Consider the following 14200-nt stretch of genomic DNA (forward strand, 5'->3'; position numbering starts at 1 on the left):
AATGTTCAAGGAAGTTCAAAGAGATCATCAAAAGCCGAGTTCTGTTTATGCACTTTATGCAATACTGTTCATGTCCTCCATGTACTGTATCACCTCTTTGATCAACTGTGATTCTCCGACCGTTGCAGAAGGGATATACCAGTTCAGACTGCTGTGTAGTGTGTAAAGTAAAATAAAGCTTGTTTTCATACATGCCTGTGTAACACACACATATTGATAGTAGCTATAATAGCTAGAAAGCCTTTTTCAGGTCCAGTGAATACTAGAATTAGTATCATTAGAGAACAAAGGCAGCACATAAAAAATCAATACCTTCAGCAGTAATAGGAGAAAATCAATCACCTTTTAAAAGAAGGTCATTTATCTTTTGATATAAATACCAGCAGATTTTAGCCAGACAGTGTCTAAGTGATGTTTTGTGGCCAATAGTGGCCCAAGCTACGCTGATATGGAGATCATTGGAATTCAGTAAGGGCATGTGATGGTTGGTCATGCTAAATTTAGTCTGAAGCTAAAGATTAACGAGGCTTGGCTGGGTTAAAGTCAGTATGGTCCATTATAGATATGGGATTTAGTGGCTTATATCTGACTAAATGCAACTGAATTTCACTCCTAATTAGCATCTAGCATGCTAAGATATATGATGAGCATTACAGCTACCCAATTCTGGGAAGTAGTAATGTCCTATCAACATTGTTCCTGTGAGTGTATTAGTAACACTGTTAATCAGACAGCTCATTAGGTGGGTTGGTTGTTAGCATTTAGCTCCATGTACCGCTATACATTACTAAACCCTTACATAGCTGCTTGCATTGAGGCTTATTTAAGACAAAACATCGACTCAACACAATAACTGTTGGATCTTTACCAAGCAGCTGCCCCTGATTGTGAGCTGCTGTGTTAGCGCGTGTTATCCACCTCTTTTGCCTTCCATGTGGACTGCACACCTGCAAGCAACTGCAGCTCATTCAAGTATGACTGAGCAACATTATTCAGGCTGCAAACACAGATCCGAAATCTTATCCCTGCCTGCAGATTCTGCAGTTCACATGCAAACAACTGTTCATTGAGATTACTCAGTTTAACAGGGATTTACAACCACCATACTAAAAAATGGGTTTTCAGAGATTTTAAAACACAAACCACTCTTTGCTCGACAGGTACCACCTTCTTTCCTTTCAAATGATCTCATTAAAAAAAAACACTTGCAATTCACATGAACATGCTTAATACAGTCTATGGTTTTATGTAACAACTATAATTGCCATATAAATTCTACTATTTTATCCACTTGTATCTTTTTATTACAGAGATCACAGAAAGCTTTAATACTAAGGTTTTGTGTTACCAAAAACATAGAATATTTCATGTTTACTACATCCTTGTAATAACCTGTTGCCTCTTGTATGGTGGCCTTTATGCCCCTGTTTAATGGTGCGAAGCAAATTAAATGTCTTCTTTAAAAAGACAAAATATGCAGATATGCACATAAAGTACCTTTTATACATGCATACACATGTCACTCTGTTGTCTGTTTGCGTTGACATCAGCCTCCCTGTTCATGACTGGAAACTAGTGTAAATAAACACACACACACACACACAGAGAGCAGAGAGTTTGACCTCTGCAAATTTGCCAGGGGGTACAATCATAGAGAAAAATTAGTAAACAATACTTTTTTATTTTTTTTCTACTGCAGGCGAGTTATCTTGGATGAATGTTTTATAAAAAAGGTCACTGCACAGCATTTACATACAAAACCCAGTATGCTCCTCTCAATCAGTACATTTCAGCCTATGGGAACAGCTGTTTGTCTTTTATGGCTTTGGAGGAGCTTTGGTTAGTCTGATGGAATAACCTCTCATCTCAGCTTAAGCTTTGAAACTACAGGAAGCCACTTGGATAAACTTAGGCCTTTGAAATATGTGGGTCTTTATCTTCATGTAAGAAGGCTCTACATCAAACAGATGCTGGAGATACAGTAAGAACGATCCAGTGGTTTTCAAAGCTTGACCCAGCCCCGTGGCAGCATTTTCATTCTGTGATTAAGTGTTCATTTAAAGCAGGAAAAAACTCAACACGTGACATTTTTTAAAAGTAGCTTTTATTTAGGAAGTGAAACAAAATGCCCAGTGTTGTCTTTGTGCTTTACATTGTTTCAAACCGGCCACTGGAGGTCCCAAAAACCTCAGAGGAAGAACTCAAAACAAAGCAGGAAGATCCGGAAAAAATAATCATCGTCACCATCACTCTGTACAGATCTGTAGAAATTATCAGACTCCAAAGTCACATCAGTTCTTATTTACAAGGCCTCTTGCCGCAAAATAGTCGCGTTTTCATTTGCTCTAAAAAAAGGTGTGGTGTAGATGCTTTCACAAATACGTTCAAAAATGGCACAGCATTCTGTATATTGGAGGTGTGATTCTTTTGAATATATTTCTTGTGTTATTTAAGGACAACACAGCAGGTGTTATGTCAGCATCTTTGTTGTTTTTACCTTTTATTCATCATGATAGAAAAATGAGAAAGAGGTTGTTATTTCTACATACAAGGCATTTTCTACCTGAATCTAAACTCTTTCATTGTGCTACTATGTTTGAAAAAATGTTGTTGGATATAATTCGTAACAGGAAGTGCTTTTATATAAGAATAGTTCAACTAGCTTGTGGCTATAGTAGGCTACAGTAGTTCATAATAGAATCTAAGTGTTCAGCAATGCTCTCTGGTGCTGAAATATCGACCAAGCCTCTTTTTTCTCCAAAATCCTTATAATTGTTTTGGGAATCACCTCAGCAAACTCGCAACCGCCGGAGATGATAAAAGGGGGGAAAAAAACAAGAACAAAAACAGCCCGAAACTCTGCTTTTTGGTGGGTTTAGAATTCTCACATAGAGTTTGTGAATTAATGTCTTATGTAAACCCCTGGAGCAAAAGCGATTTTTAGATTGAATCAAGCTATAAACAGAGCTCAGCAATGCTAACCAACTCAGTGACGAAACTTCTCCCAAGGAGTGAGCATGGATCTGTTCTGATTCCTGAGGGTCAAACAGACCTCAGTTTAGCACCTCAGCTATTGTTAAGTTGTGTGTTTCACAATGAAAATATGCAACCTTAGCAGAAAAGAACCAAACTTGTATCTGTTCACATTCTGGATTTTTGTTTCCATCCATGTTTCAGCACCAGAGATCTACCTTCTACTTTCTACAATATTTTAGAATAATAATACGAGGCAGGCAGTGCATAAACCATGTACAAAAAGTCCCTTCCCAACCCAACCCAGAGCCCTCTGTCTAAAGAAGTTGAACCCTCTTTGTGAATCCCTGGAAGCCTCAGCAACTCCTAATAGCTTGTACAAACATAATTGTCAATAATCTAATGCTGCCAATATATAATTGCAAAGAGCAGGCAATTTTTTAAAGATAATATGAAATACAAAAGCTGCAGAGGGTAAAAATCAGAAAACTGACTCTGCAGTCTCTGCTTCAATCTTTCTACAACTGATCAAACAGTTCCCAATCACAAAAGTCACAGAAAAAGCCTCAAGGAATCACAACTGTGTAAATTCCTGTAAATTTAGAGCTCCAAACCCAACCCTCCATCATTCAACACTAACTCCATTTGCTAATTCCCTGAAATTTCATTTATCACAACTACATAGAATAGCAGTAGTTGAAAAAAATCAAGGTGTTACAAGCAGTTATGACTCTTCTTCTAAAACATCATGCATTATTGCTCTGTCAGATGTAAATGAAATATTGCCCGAGACAGAAATTTGCTTCAGTTTGCCAGTCACATAAGAGGTTTGGCAAAATATCCCCAAAAGTTGGCATAGATTCCATCATTTAGGCTATTGTTATTTTTGCATGCAAGTTTTTTATAATTAAAGTGGCAGACAAAAGTAAAAACGTACTCAGTATTTAGAAAGTGTCAAATGCTTTGGCATATTTGTAACAAAGGCAGAAAATTATGATAAAGTGCAAAATAATGCAAAAACATAAAAACAGATCAATCAATAAATAAATTCGCCAATAAATAGACACATAAGAAAACCTCAAAGTTGAAAACTAAGTTGCTCATTGGCTACTTAATGACCATACAACACTGGAAAAGGTTTAACCTTTTGAGGACAATAAGGACATTTTCAATGTCTAAATCCCCATCAGACATAAATAAGCAAATAGAAACCAAACATTAGATTTGGGAAATAAGAAAATACTGTTAAGGAATACCCTGGTGGGTGTTTTCAGTGTGTTTATTTAACCATCTGATTCTGAACTGGAAGCCCAGTTTGTCTCCTTAATCTTTTCCGCTTCCCACTGTTTGCAATCAAAAAAGCACAAATGTAACATTGGCATTTGTGCTTGAAGTAAAAAAAATGTCCAGAGTTTTATGAATACATAACTTTCCCTACATATGTGTACTCACATACCTGTGCTACCACTTTATGGCATTTTTGTTCGTCTTATTTTTCACAGTTCTTCGTGGTTATGTCAATAGCAATGTATATAGACAAGGATATTGTAAGTGTTGGTTAGTGTAAAGGAAAATCTTTACAAGTATCTTGTTTACTTGCAGAAGATAACGTGTGCTTTCTTTGTTGTGATACTTTTTAATCTCCTCATAAGTTCAGCACAGGGCCCTATTCACTAAAAGCAGGACACCAGATGCATCCTCAAATTATTAAAAGCAAAAAACATATTAAAGTTTGTTGGATGTCTTCGCACAAAAACTGATGATATGATTCATGCTTTCGACTCTGTGAGGTGCCTGTCACAGAAAGACAGAGATGGAGGAGCAATTGTGCTTTTGTGTCATTTCCTCATAGGCTGAAAAATCTGATGAGGATAAATATGGACATAAATAGATGGTGAGCTAGATGTGCTGTGCTTTATTTATCTTCACAGAGCCTCAAGGGGACAAATCTTAATCGAAGCAGGTGACAATCTAAATCAGGCATTTAAAACTTTTCATTTGACTCCCAGATGAGGAGAGAAAAAAATAACAGATAGTTTGGAGGGTTCTTGAAAAGAAAAACAGACATGTCTTCACTCTATTTTTGTCATATGCCTCAGTCCTCCATTGTAGCACTCAAGTATTTCTTTTGGGGTAAAGCAGAAAAGATTCTGATGTAAATAAAGTAAATAAACCCCAGTTATGGTTCATGAATCCATCATTCACTTAGTGAGCTCAGCGGGGACAAAGCCCCCTTAAAACACGCCGACTCGTAGTGCTTGTTCAGGTAACTCTTGAGTGCAAAGGTCTTGTTACACCGTTTACACTTGTAGTGCTTGAAGGCTGAGTGTGTCTGCATGTGGGCACGCAGGTTTGACCGGTCAGCAAAGGCTTTCCCACAGTGCGCACACCCGAATGGTTTCTCGCCTGTGTGTGAGCGCATGTGGCCCTGCAGCAGCCACGGCCGGCTGAACGCTTTGCCACACACGTCACACTTGTGCTTGAGGTCGTGGGTGAGCAGGTGCATAGCCATGGCGGGCATGGAGACGTAAACTTTCCCACAGGTGGGGCACTTCTTGGCCATCTTGCTATCTATGCTCCTGTGCGTCTGCTTGTGCCGGCTCAGGTTTGAAGACGTGGCGTAGGTTTTGCCGCACTCGCTGCAGGAGTGCCTCTGGGCAGCTCCTCTCGGGTTTCCTGGGGCTTTCCTTCGTGATCGCCCATCCATGATGAAAAAAGCATCCACTGTGTATCCCTCGCTCACAGCTGTGTCCCCATTGATGTATTCACCAGCTGATGACGAGACCTCAGACCTCGGACTGTCCGGCTGATCCGAATCGCCATGGATATCCTCATGGATAGTAGAATAGGTATTGTCAATGTGGCTATAGATGATTGACGAGGGGCTTGGTGAGGGTACTTTAGAGATGACTGATGAGTCACTTCCAACCACGTCATCATAAGGATTTGGACTCAGATAATCACTGACGTAGCCTGAGGAGACAAAAGAAGAAGTCTGTCAGTTAGTATGTTAACACGCACAGTTAAGTCGAACTATAGTTAATCAAGCATTGAGTTTTGTCTGAAGTATGTCCAAATGCCATAATGTTGTGATGAGTGTGAAACAATTTTCACAACATTTAATGTAAAGTATAGCTGAATTGACTGCTTTTTTAAGTAACTTGAATGATGATTTTGTCAGAAGGTTATAAAATCAGGATTTTATCAGGGCAATGCAACAGTTTGAAAATGCTTTAAGACCAAAAGTCCATTTGGAGTCTTGGTGGGCTGATATTCAGTTACAGTCTGTGACATGTTTAGCAGTTGGACAAAAGAACCAGAAAAATATGTGAATAAGAGCAGCTTTATTGGAAATTTGGCTGTATTAATTTACACTTTTTTATTATTATTATTTTCTATGTGGTTATTCTTTGTTGTTACTAGCTTAGTCTTATTTGCACAAGGCCTGTTTGGGTCTAGGGTTGTGCATATACATGCAGGAGGGATTTGACACCCAGCTGCATTATCTGGGAAGCTCAGTTTTGGACGATTTCAGTCAGGCTAGCAAGTCCACACATATTTAATAAATACGGTTTAGGTTGGTATAACACAATAATTAATTTTCCCAGTGTCATGTAAACGTGTTGATTATGAAATGGAAGATTATTATAAATTAAAAACTTTGTGCTGAGATGATTGATGAGTGCTACAAGAAGAATACACTGCAGTTGAGTATAACTAAAACCTGAGGCTGCTCATTTTCTCAGCATCACTATTTCAGCATTATATGGAGCCCGCAAACCCCTTAGAATAATACTTTTTTAGGACTTATGTTGCATCTGCCTTCTAGATCATGAAATGTATCAAACTTTATTGCTTTTTGGGGGTTGTGAGAATTAGCTTTTGAGCACCTTTGTGCCCTTCAGACTGCAGGCTGCAAAACAAGCTGTACCGGCATTGAGTGGAAGAAAAACGAGTTATGATCCTATCACACCCAAAGTTGGACAGAGAAAGCAGTGCTACAAGCTTGTCCACAAAATATTGATCTAATATCTTGAAAAAGTTCCGATTATCCTCAGGACAAAGTGGGATGTAAATGATTTTACATATTAGTAACAACAAAGATAAGTTAATTTTATAACACCAGAGAAATTTTTTTTGTCCAGATAATATTTACGATGACAGCTCAGCAAGGTGTCAAGTGACCAAATATTAAATGAACCATCAAGGACCATAATAACAGCATGTGCATTGTGCTTTAAGACAATATTTTGCCTTCCTTCACACCACTTTTATGAGGTGATATAGCAGAAAAAGGAGAAGGAAACAGTGTGGTATTTATAGTGATAGTAAAATGCTTTTATGTCTTTGGCAGCAAGAAGGAGACACTTTCCCCTCAGTGGGAAATCTTTATTTTTCATAGGAGGGTTCATTGAGCACACTTGCTCTTCATCAGCTGCACCTTTCCTGACAGGTCTACCACTGCACAAAGTCAGACCCCGGGGCTGTCAAAACTTAGGCTGATGTGAACAGAGCATCTCTATTACAGCAGCCGGGGGGCGGCCTAGTGCTCAGTGGGCATACTGGCACTGACAGTCTTCCCCTTATGAGCTAAACAGTTCCTGCATTTGCCTGTAAGTTGCAAATTCCTCAACAACCTGCAACCTCCTGACAAAATTGATCATTTTTTTGCTGGCAAGTTTTGATTTCAGCTGCTTCATTATTTCTATTATTGGCCTCTACTCAACAGGCTGAACTCTAACAGACATGAGGAGAGACTAGTAGCTAATAACCTATAGCCACAACTCCCGTGGATCTACCGATCAATAGCTCTCCATTTCAATTAGCACTCTGTGAGCATTAAGACACAGACAGTACAGGAGATACTATTGCTGGTAATATAATTTCAGGATGCAGTTCTGAGAAAAGCTCAGATGTTGATCGATAATATGATGAGAAGATGAGACAGGTTGCAGAGAAAGGAGAGTCACAAAGAAAGGGAAGAAGAAAGAAAGAAAGAAAGAAAGAAAGAAAGAAAGAAAGAAAGAAAGAAAGAAAGAAAGAAAGAAAGAAAGAAAGAAAGAAAGAAAGAAAGAAAGAAAGAAAGAAAGAACAAGAGAAAGAAAAATGTAGCAGAGATAAAGTGATGTTATGTTCAGTGTGGTGATGGTGGTTAGCTGTTTTGGCACTGCTGCACACCGTTCTCGTGCTTATTTATGAATTTTGAATTTAATTAAGACATAGTAATAGAGACAGAAAATAAATGGAAGAGGAAGATGGGAAGGCATGGAGTGGAAAATAGAAAAGCATGAATATTCTATCACTGCACTCTCAAACCTTTTGTGTTTTGTATTTATTGTTTTACAGAAACAAGATTTGATTTATTTCCATATTAACCAGAATCAGTTTTTTTTTTTTAAGAATTAGTGCAGATCCATAATGACACTGGAAGTTTCTGGTGCAGTTACAGTCCTGAACTGGTCATCCCTGAGCAGCTCCTCTGGGGCAGACTTTACCTTGCAAACTGCAGCTGGCAACTGCTGAAAAGTTAAAAAGGTGCAGATGAACCATATATATGTACATCTGCTTCCTTTAACTATTACCTCAAGTTGAGGTTAAATGAGTAAAGATGGCAAATTTCTTAGAGCTGCACAAATTGAGGTACAGTACAGTCTCAGAGATCTTAACATGTACTGCTTGTAAGTGTTTGATGGAGCAGTCAGCATCTATAATCAAGTTTTTGTGGACATTTGTCCTAGAAATGGTGATCAAAGAAAGCTTCTCATTTGTTGGACTGACAGTTTGACATAAAGGCATCTAGAATGAAGAATTAATTTATTTGAGCTGGAAAGGAATCATCTTTTAGGGAACACAAATTTGTTCTGCAAGTTTCATCCCAATGAGCATGTTTACATGACACTAGTAAACAAAAACAAAAAAGTTATTGTGTTAGTCAGACCAAAATCTTACATCCAAATTCATGTAAGCACGTTAGCCTGACCAATTTGTATGAAATTGTACTTCCCCAAACTGGACCAACACACCAAGATAATGTAGTGGGGGATTGGATGACTTATGCATGTAAATGCACAACTAGACTAAAATGGGCCTATGTGATGTATATGTGCTCCGAAGTTCCATATTTTTGTATCTTTCATAAAAACAGTGAATGTTAGTATATCATTACAGCCAAATCCCCCCCAAAAAAGCTACTCACATTCACATATTTTCATTTTTATTTTGTCAGATGACTAAATGCGCTAGAAATTGCGAATCAGCCCATTAAGACTACATGTCAGTTCGTAGTCACTTAAAGTATTTTCAGACTGTCGCTCTGCTCTAAAATCCTGATTTTTTTTTTACCTCAGCATTTAAGTAACTTAAAAACAAGGACTGTGCAGTGAATTTGGCTTACATGTACAATCCCACACAGAGAGAATGTCTTGAACAGTTGAATGGTTTCTAACAAGGTCAGGGTGACAGCGTTGGACATACTTCACTAGATAACTCTCCGCCCCTCCTGTGCATGTGTACTGGGACAAGGATGGTGGTCCAATTAAACGGCCAGGCTCAACTCTAACCATAGCTCGTCTCAGCTGTACTTTTGCCTGATGACGGTGCCAAAAAAAGGGAATTGTCACTAAATAATTCCCGTCTGTAATGGGACATTTTGACTTGTGCAGATGTGTTCAGGCTTATGACACCGCTGACAATGAATTTGTTAAGGGCTCAAACACTGGTAAATATAAGGTTTGAAAAAATATATATGAATAAAGTTGAACATTTATTGCTATTTGTTCTAAATTTACTGTTGAAAATACTGTTGTTTTGACTGGCAGATAAAAACAAGCTTGCACCTGGTATTAGGTTGCAAAATCATAAGTTGCAAAGAAGACTTGAGCTGTTTCTGTTTCCGATCAGACTATTTTCCATTACTTTTCCCTATTTTTCTATTTTTATAAAAAGACATGTGAATGTTATTTTGTTGTCCGTCTCTGCATCTGTGTTCAGTCTCTGACTGTTTGGCTGTCTCTGTCTCCATCTCTATCTCACTGTGTCACCTCAGCATTCATTTCAAAGTACTTTAGCGGCATTAGAGCTGATAGCTGTTCTAAATGCTTATTAAAGATTAAATACTCAAACCCAAGTCATCCCTCTTTTATGTGTCTTTGAAATACAGAGAGTTAGAAAGAGAGAGAAAAGTGGAGGGGAAACGAAAGAGAGAAAAAGAAAAAAGCTGCAAGCTACAATTTTATTTTTGATCCAAACCAGCAGAGACTGATGTACACTTGCGTGTTTTGGACACTTGTAGGTCACAGACTGCTTCCTGTGCGTGTGTGTGCACGTGTTAGAGTGTGTGTCTGTGTGTGTGCGTGTGTGTGTGTGGGTGGGTGTTTCGGTGTGTGTGTGTGTGGGGGAGGGGGGGGGGGGGGTTGTATGTGTGTGATGCTGTGCACTCAGCTGTGCAGGCTGGCTGGGAAATGTGCCGAATTGACAGAAACACAGCAATGCGAGTGTGTGTTTTTGTGTGTGCAACAAGCTGCAGTTGCTTCCCTCAGATTCTTGTTTTATTTATAACAGAGGATAGCTTCCTCTGTCTTTTACATGCTTGCCACAGTACTGCTGCTGCAGCTGCATGCTGCTCTGCTCACACCTGTCATCTGAAAGCCTCGGATCCTTTCATCTTCGTTTGACCTTGGCCCAATGTGAAAACCACCTGGCTGCACAAACACCATTACATGCAGGTCCTTGTGCAGCAACAGGGAATTTTTTTCGCTCTTTAAACTGCAGTCATTCTTTTTAGTCCACTAGAGGGCAGAGATGACCTGACAGAAACCATGCAAATTATCGCCTAACAAAAGTGTTTAGCAAACAATTGGCTACTCATTTTAATTGCATTGAAGTCTCGTATTTTTAATCATCGAGTTTTTACTCTATCTGGAGGGTTCTGAGCTTATCATTCTATGTTTGACAGATATTTGTCAGACCTTATTTTTATGAAAACAGCTGCCTGTTCAGTGGCGTAACAAATCAGCATGGGGCCCCAGCACAAGATGGTCTAAGCCCGTGACAATGCATGATAACATTCTGCTTATTCTTTCTTTTGTCTGGACTTTTTTGGGGCAGCTGGGCTCATGTCTATAATTACCATTTCTCAGCATCACAACCAGATGCTTTTCAAGACCCAAATAGTCCTTTAATTAATATTCAAGCGTAAATTAGAAGTGTACCATGGAAAAATGAGCTAATAAATGTGTGTCTACTGTATAGTTGTTTACCTGGTAAGTGAATGATGTAAAGTCCACGGCAACATGAGGCACATTTCTTGCAGAGCACTGTTCGAAGTTTGTGATTAAAGACAATCTATTTTATGTATCCAAGTTAATAGGTAATGCTGTTTCAACTTTAACCATGGTTATATTTTCATCAAATACCCTGCCCAGAGTACACAGAAAGATAAATTTAACTCCCAGTACTTGTAATACTTTCCATTTTTCCACACATGTCCATGAATATTTGACTGAGACTCACTGACTTGGTATTGTATTTAGCCTGAGCATCAGGGATTATACAGTGCGTGGGAACCATCAGCAGTCAATATGGCTGAGAGACCATTATTGAAATATTGGTAGAGACATGGGTTCTGAACAGAATACTCATCTGAATACCATAACTGGCAACAGAGTAATGGAGATTCCCAGTCATATGTGCAAGTTACATAAATATTTAGCATGGCTTTCTGCAAACATCCCAGCTCTGTGGCTCCCTGTTGCTCCTCCATGAGGAGAAATATTTTCATGCTCAGCTCAACTGGGCTAACAGAGTAATGCAGTTTCTTTGGCTTAGACTACATATGCAGTCCATCCTGGTACAGTAAGAAGACTGAAACTTAAGAGTACACAACAACCTGGAATGAACAAAAACTTGTTTTGTTTACATGCAATTCTGCCTTGATCTCTGATCTTTGCATTGCACATATATCCAATCAACATGTGAGGTTTTCAATATACTGAAAATATAAGTTTTTCTGACCTCCTGCCAGCACCATGATGTATTTCTGCACATAACACTGATTCAAAGGAATAGAGCATTTTTAATTACCAGAATTCTTGAGCTTAAAATGGGTATATTTTTTTGTTTTCACCTGAGTTTGACCCCGTAATTCTCTTTTCCTCCTCCCCCTAAAACAATCATGACTAATGCTTTAAATCTCGGGATGAAAAATGTACATCGGGTGATGTATAGTTGTCGTGCGAGTGCGTGTGAGTGTTGGTGACTAACCTTTGTCGTGATGATGGAATCTCAGACTGAGCTCTTCTCTCCGGCTGTGACTGTAGGATCTTTCCAGCTCAGCAGCAGAGAAATCGTCCAGTTTCACTTTCTTCACTAAGAAAGATCGAGGCATGATGGGACAGTTGCTGCTCCTATGCTCATACAATTAGCACGTGCTCTCTTTTTCTTTTCTAACCCAAGTCTAAATTAAGTCAAGACCTAGTGATGCAAATCCGTCTATTTGTAGCATATAATTTACTCTTCTTTGCTAAAAGTGCGTTTGCTTCCTCCCTTCAAATAGCTTCAAATGTGGAGGCATGGCTTTTAAAGAACCTCACTTGCTTCTGTATTTTTGTGTATCTAATACTGGCTTTTACAGAGGTTTGTCACATGCAGGCTATCTTAACGTGTAATTCTTTGACTTTACGCTGAAAAATACTCTGTTTTAACTCTGTCAACTCGTCTCTGGAAGACTTGTGGGGCTCTAAAAGGTGAAAAATGAAAATATAAATCAGGTCCTTAATGGCTTTTCCGTGAAATTATTATTATTATTTTTTTAAAGATGGAAAGTGAAACGTATGTCCCTCGTGTCTTGTTTGCTTAATTCCTGATGCTCTTCAGCACTTGGACAGCTCCCAGCAAAGAGTTACTTATGTGCTCCTTTGCAGCCTCGTGGTTTCAGCACCGGACAGCTACTCTCTGCACGAGACTCTCCTCCTCTCGACCGCCGCTGTCCGCTCAGCTCCGGAGGCAAAACCAAAGCGGAACGAGCAGTTTTATGGTTTAAATCTGACTCAGATGTGAGCAACACACACTGAAAATCCCAACGCAGGCGAGTCAACAAGATTCTTGTCAAAAAGCAAGATTGCAAAACAAGTGACAAAGACTGAGCAGCGAGTTGAGACTGCGATCGGCTACAGAGAAACCGGGTTAACGGGGTTCATAAAAACAACTACTGAGTCCAAGAAACGTCTCGAGACCTTTACAGAACATCAGCCTCTCAAACGAAATAGTTGCGGCTCCTCAAAAATATTGCTCTTGAAAAATAAAACTGCAGCTGGAAGACCAGAAGATTGAATCCCTCCCGTCGCTAACTCTCCGTTTCACTCTCTGCCCTACTCTCCTCCTTCTCTGTTTGTCTCTCTTACAATGCGCGTGGAGCTGCGGCTCTCTGTAATGCACGAGATCAGCTGTTGCAGCTTTATAGGGCGCGAGAGAAAGCCGTAGAGGGAGGGTAGCGGGGAGAGTGAGCTTAATTTTATTCATCAGAAGAGAAAAAAACAGCATCTTGTCTTGTGGGACCAGCGGCGGCGCGCGGCGATGGCCGGGGGTGGTTTTAATTAGATAGTTTTAAGTGCCCGTTTACGCATTTTTATGATGCTGTAAATAAAAGGTGGAGCTGTTTCCTTTGGTTGACAAACTGGGGAGCAGAGACCATTTGTGGATCCCAGTAGGTGCAATTACAACTTCTTTTTAAGGGGAAAAAGAGAAATATTAACAGAATGCAGTGATTTACAAACCATTTAAATACTATAATTCATTGTGTTTGGAAAAAAAGACAACATACTGAACATTAAAGCAGAAAAGTGTGTAGGTATGTGTGTGTGTTTTGTTTTGTTTTTACTTAATATTGAATCATTTTGAATTTGAGACCAGCAAGAAGTTCTATTTAGAAAAAGTGTTCAAATAAGGGCAACAAATCAGGAAAAATTGTGAAATGTTTAAAAATACCTGGTACAACATTTATTCAGGTCATTAGGCAACAGGTTAGTAACGTGAATGAATATGTATTAAAAAAGGGGCATCCCAAATAGGTCGAGACTTTCAGAAGTAAAAATTGAGAAAGGTAACTTGGAGATTTGTTGACCTACAGGAAAGAGAGAGCCCATAGAAATATCTGTTTATCATTGACAAGCCAATAAATCAAAATTTAATTGCTTTGCTCTTCAGATATGACTCTGTGATGGTAATCATT

At 39.0% G+C, this 14200-nt stretch overlaps 1 protein-coding gene across 1 annotated transcript; it reads right to left on the minus strand.

The window, feature by feature from the left end:
- Nucleotides 1-3288: 3288 nt before the first annotated feature.
- LOC142367603 (transcriptional repressor scratch 1-like) lies at nucleotides 3289-13357 on the minus strand. The gene is made up of 2 exons (XM_075449608.1): nucleotides 12235-13357; nucleotides 3289-5946 (listed from the first exon to the last, which is right to left on the minus strand). The coding sequence occupies exons 1-2, from the start codon at nucleotides 12356-12358 to the stop codon at nucleotides 5171-5173; spliced, it is 900 nt and encodes a 299-aa protein (XP_075305723.1). The 5' UTR covers nucleotides 12359-13357; the 3' UTR covers nucleotides 3289-5170.
- Nucleotides 13358-14200: the final 843 nt, after the last annotated feature.

The sequence above is a fragment of the Odontesthes bonariensis genome, chromosome 18 (genome assembly GCF_027942865.1).
Source record: "Odontesthes bonariensis isolate fOdoBon6 chromosome 18, fOdoBon6.hap1, whole genome shotgun sequence".
Taxonomy (NCBI): Eukaryota; Metazoa; Chordata; class Actinopteri; order Atheriniformes; family Atherinopsidae; genus Odontesthes; species Odontesthes bonariensis.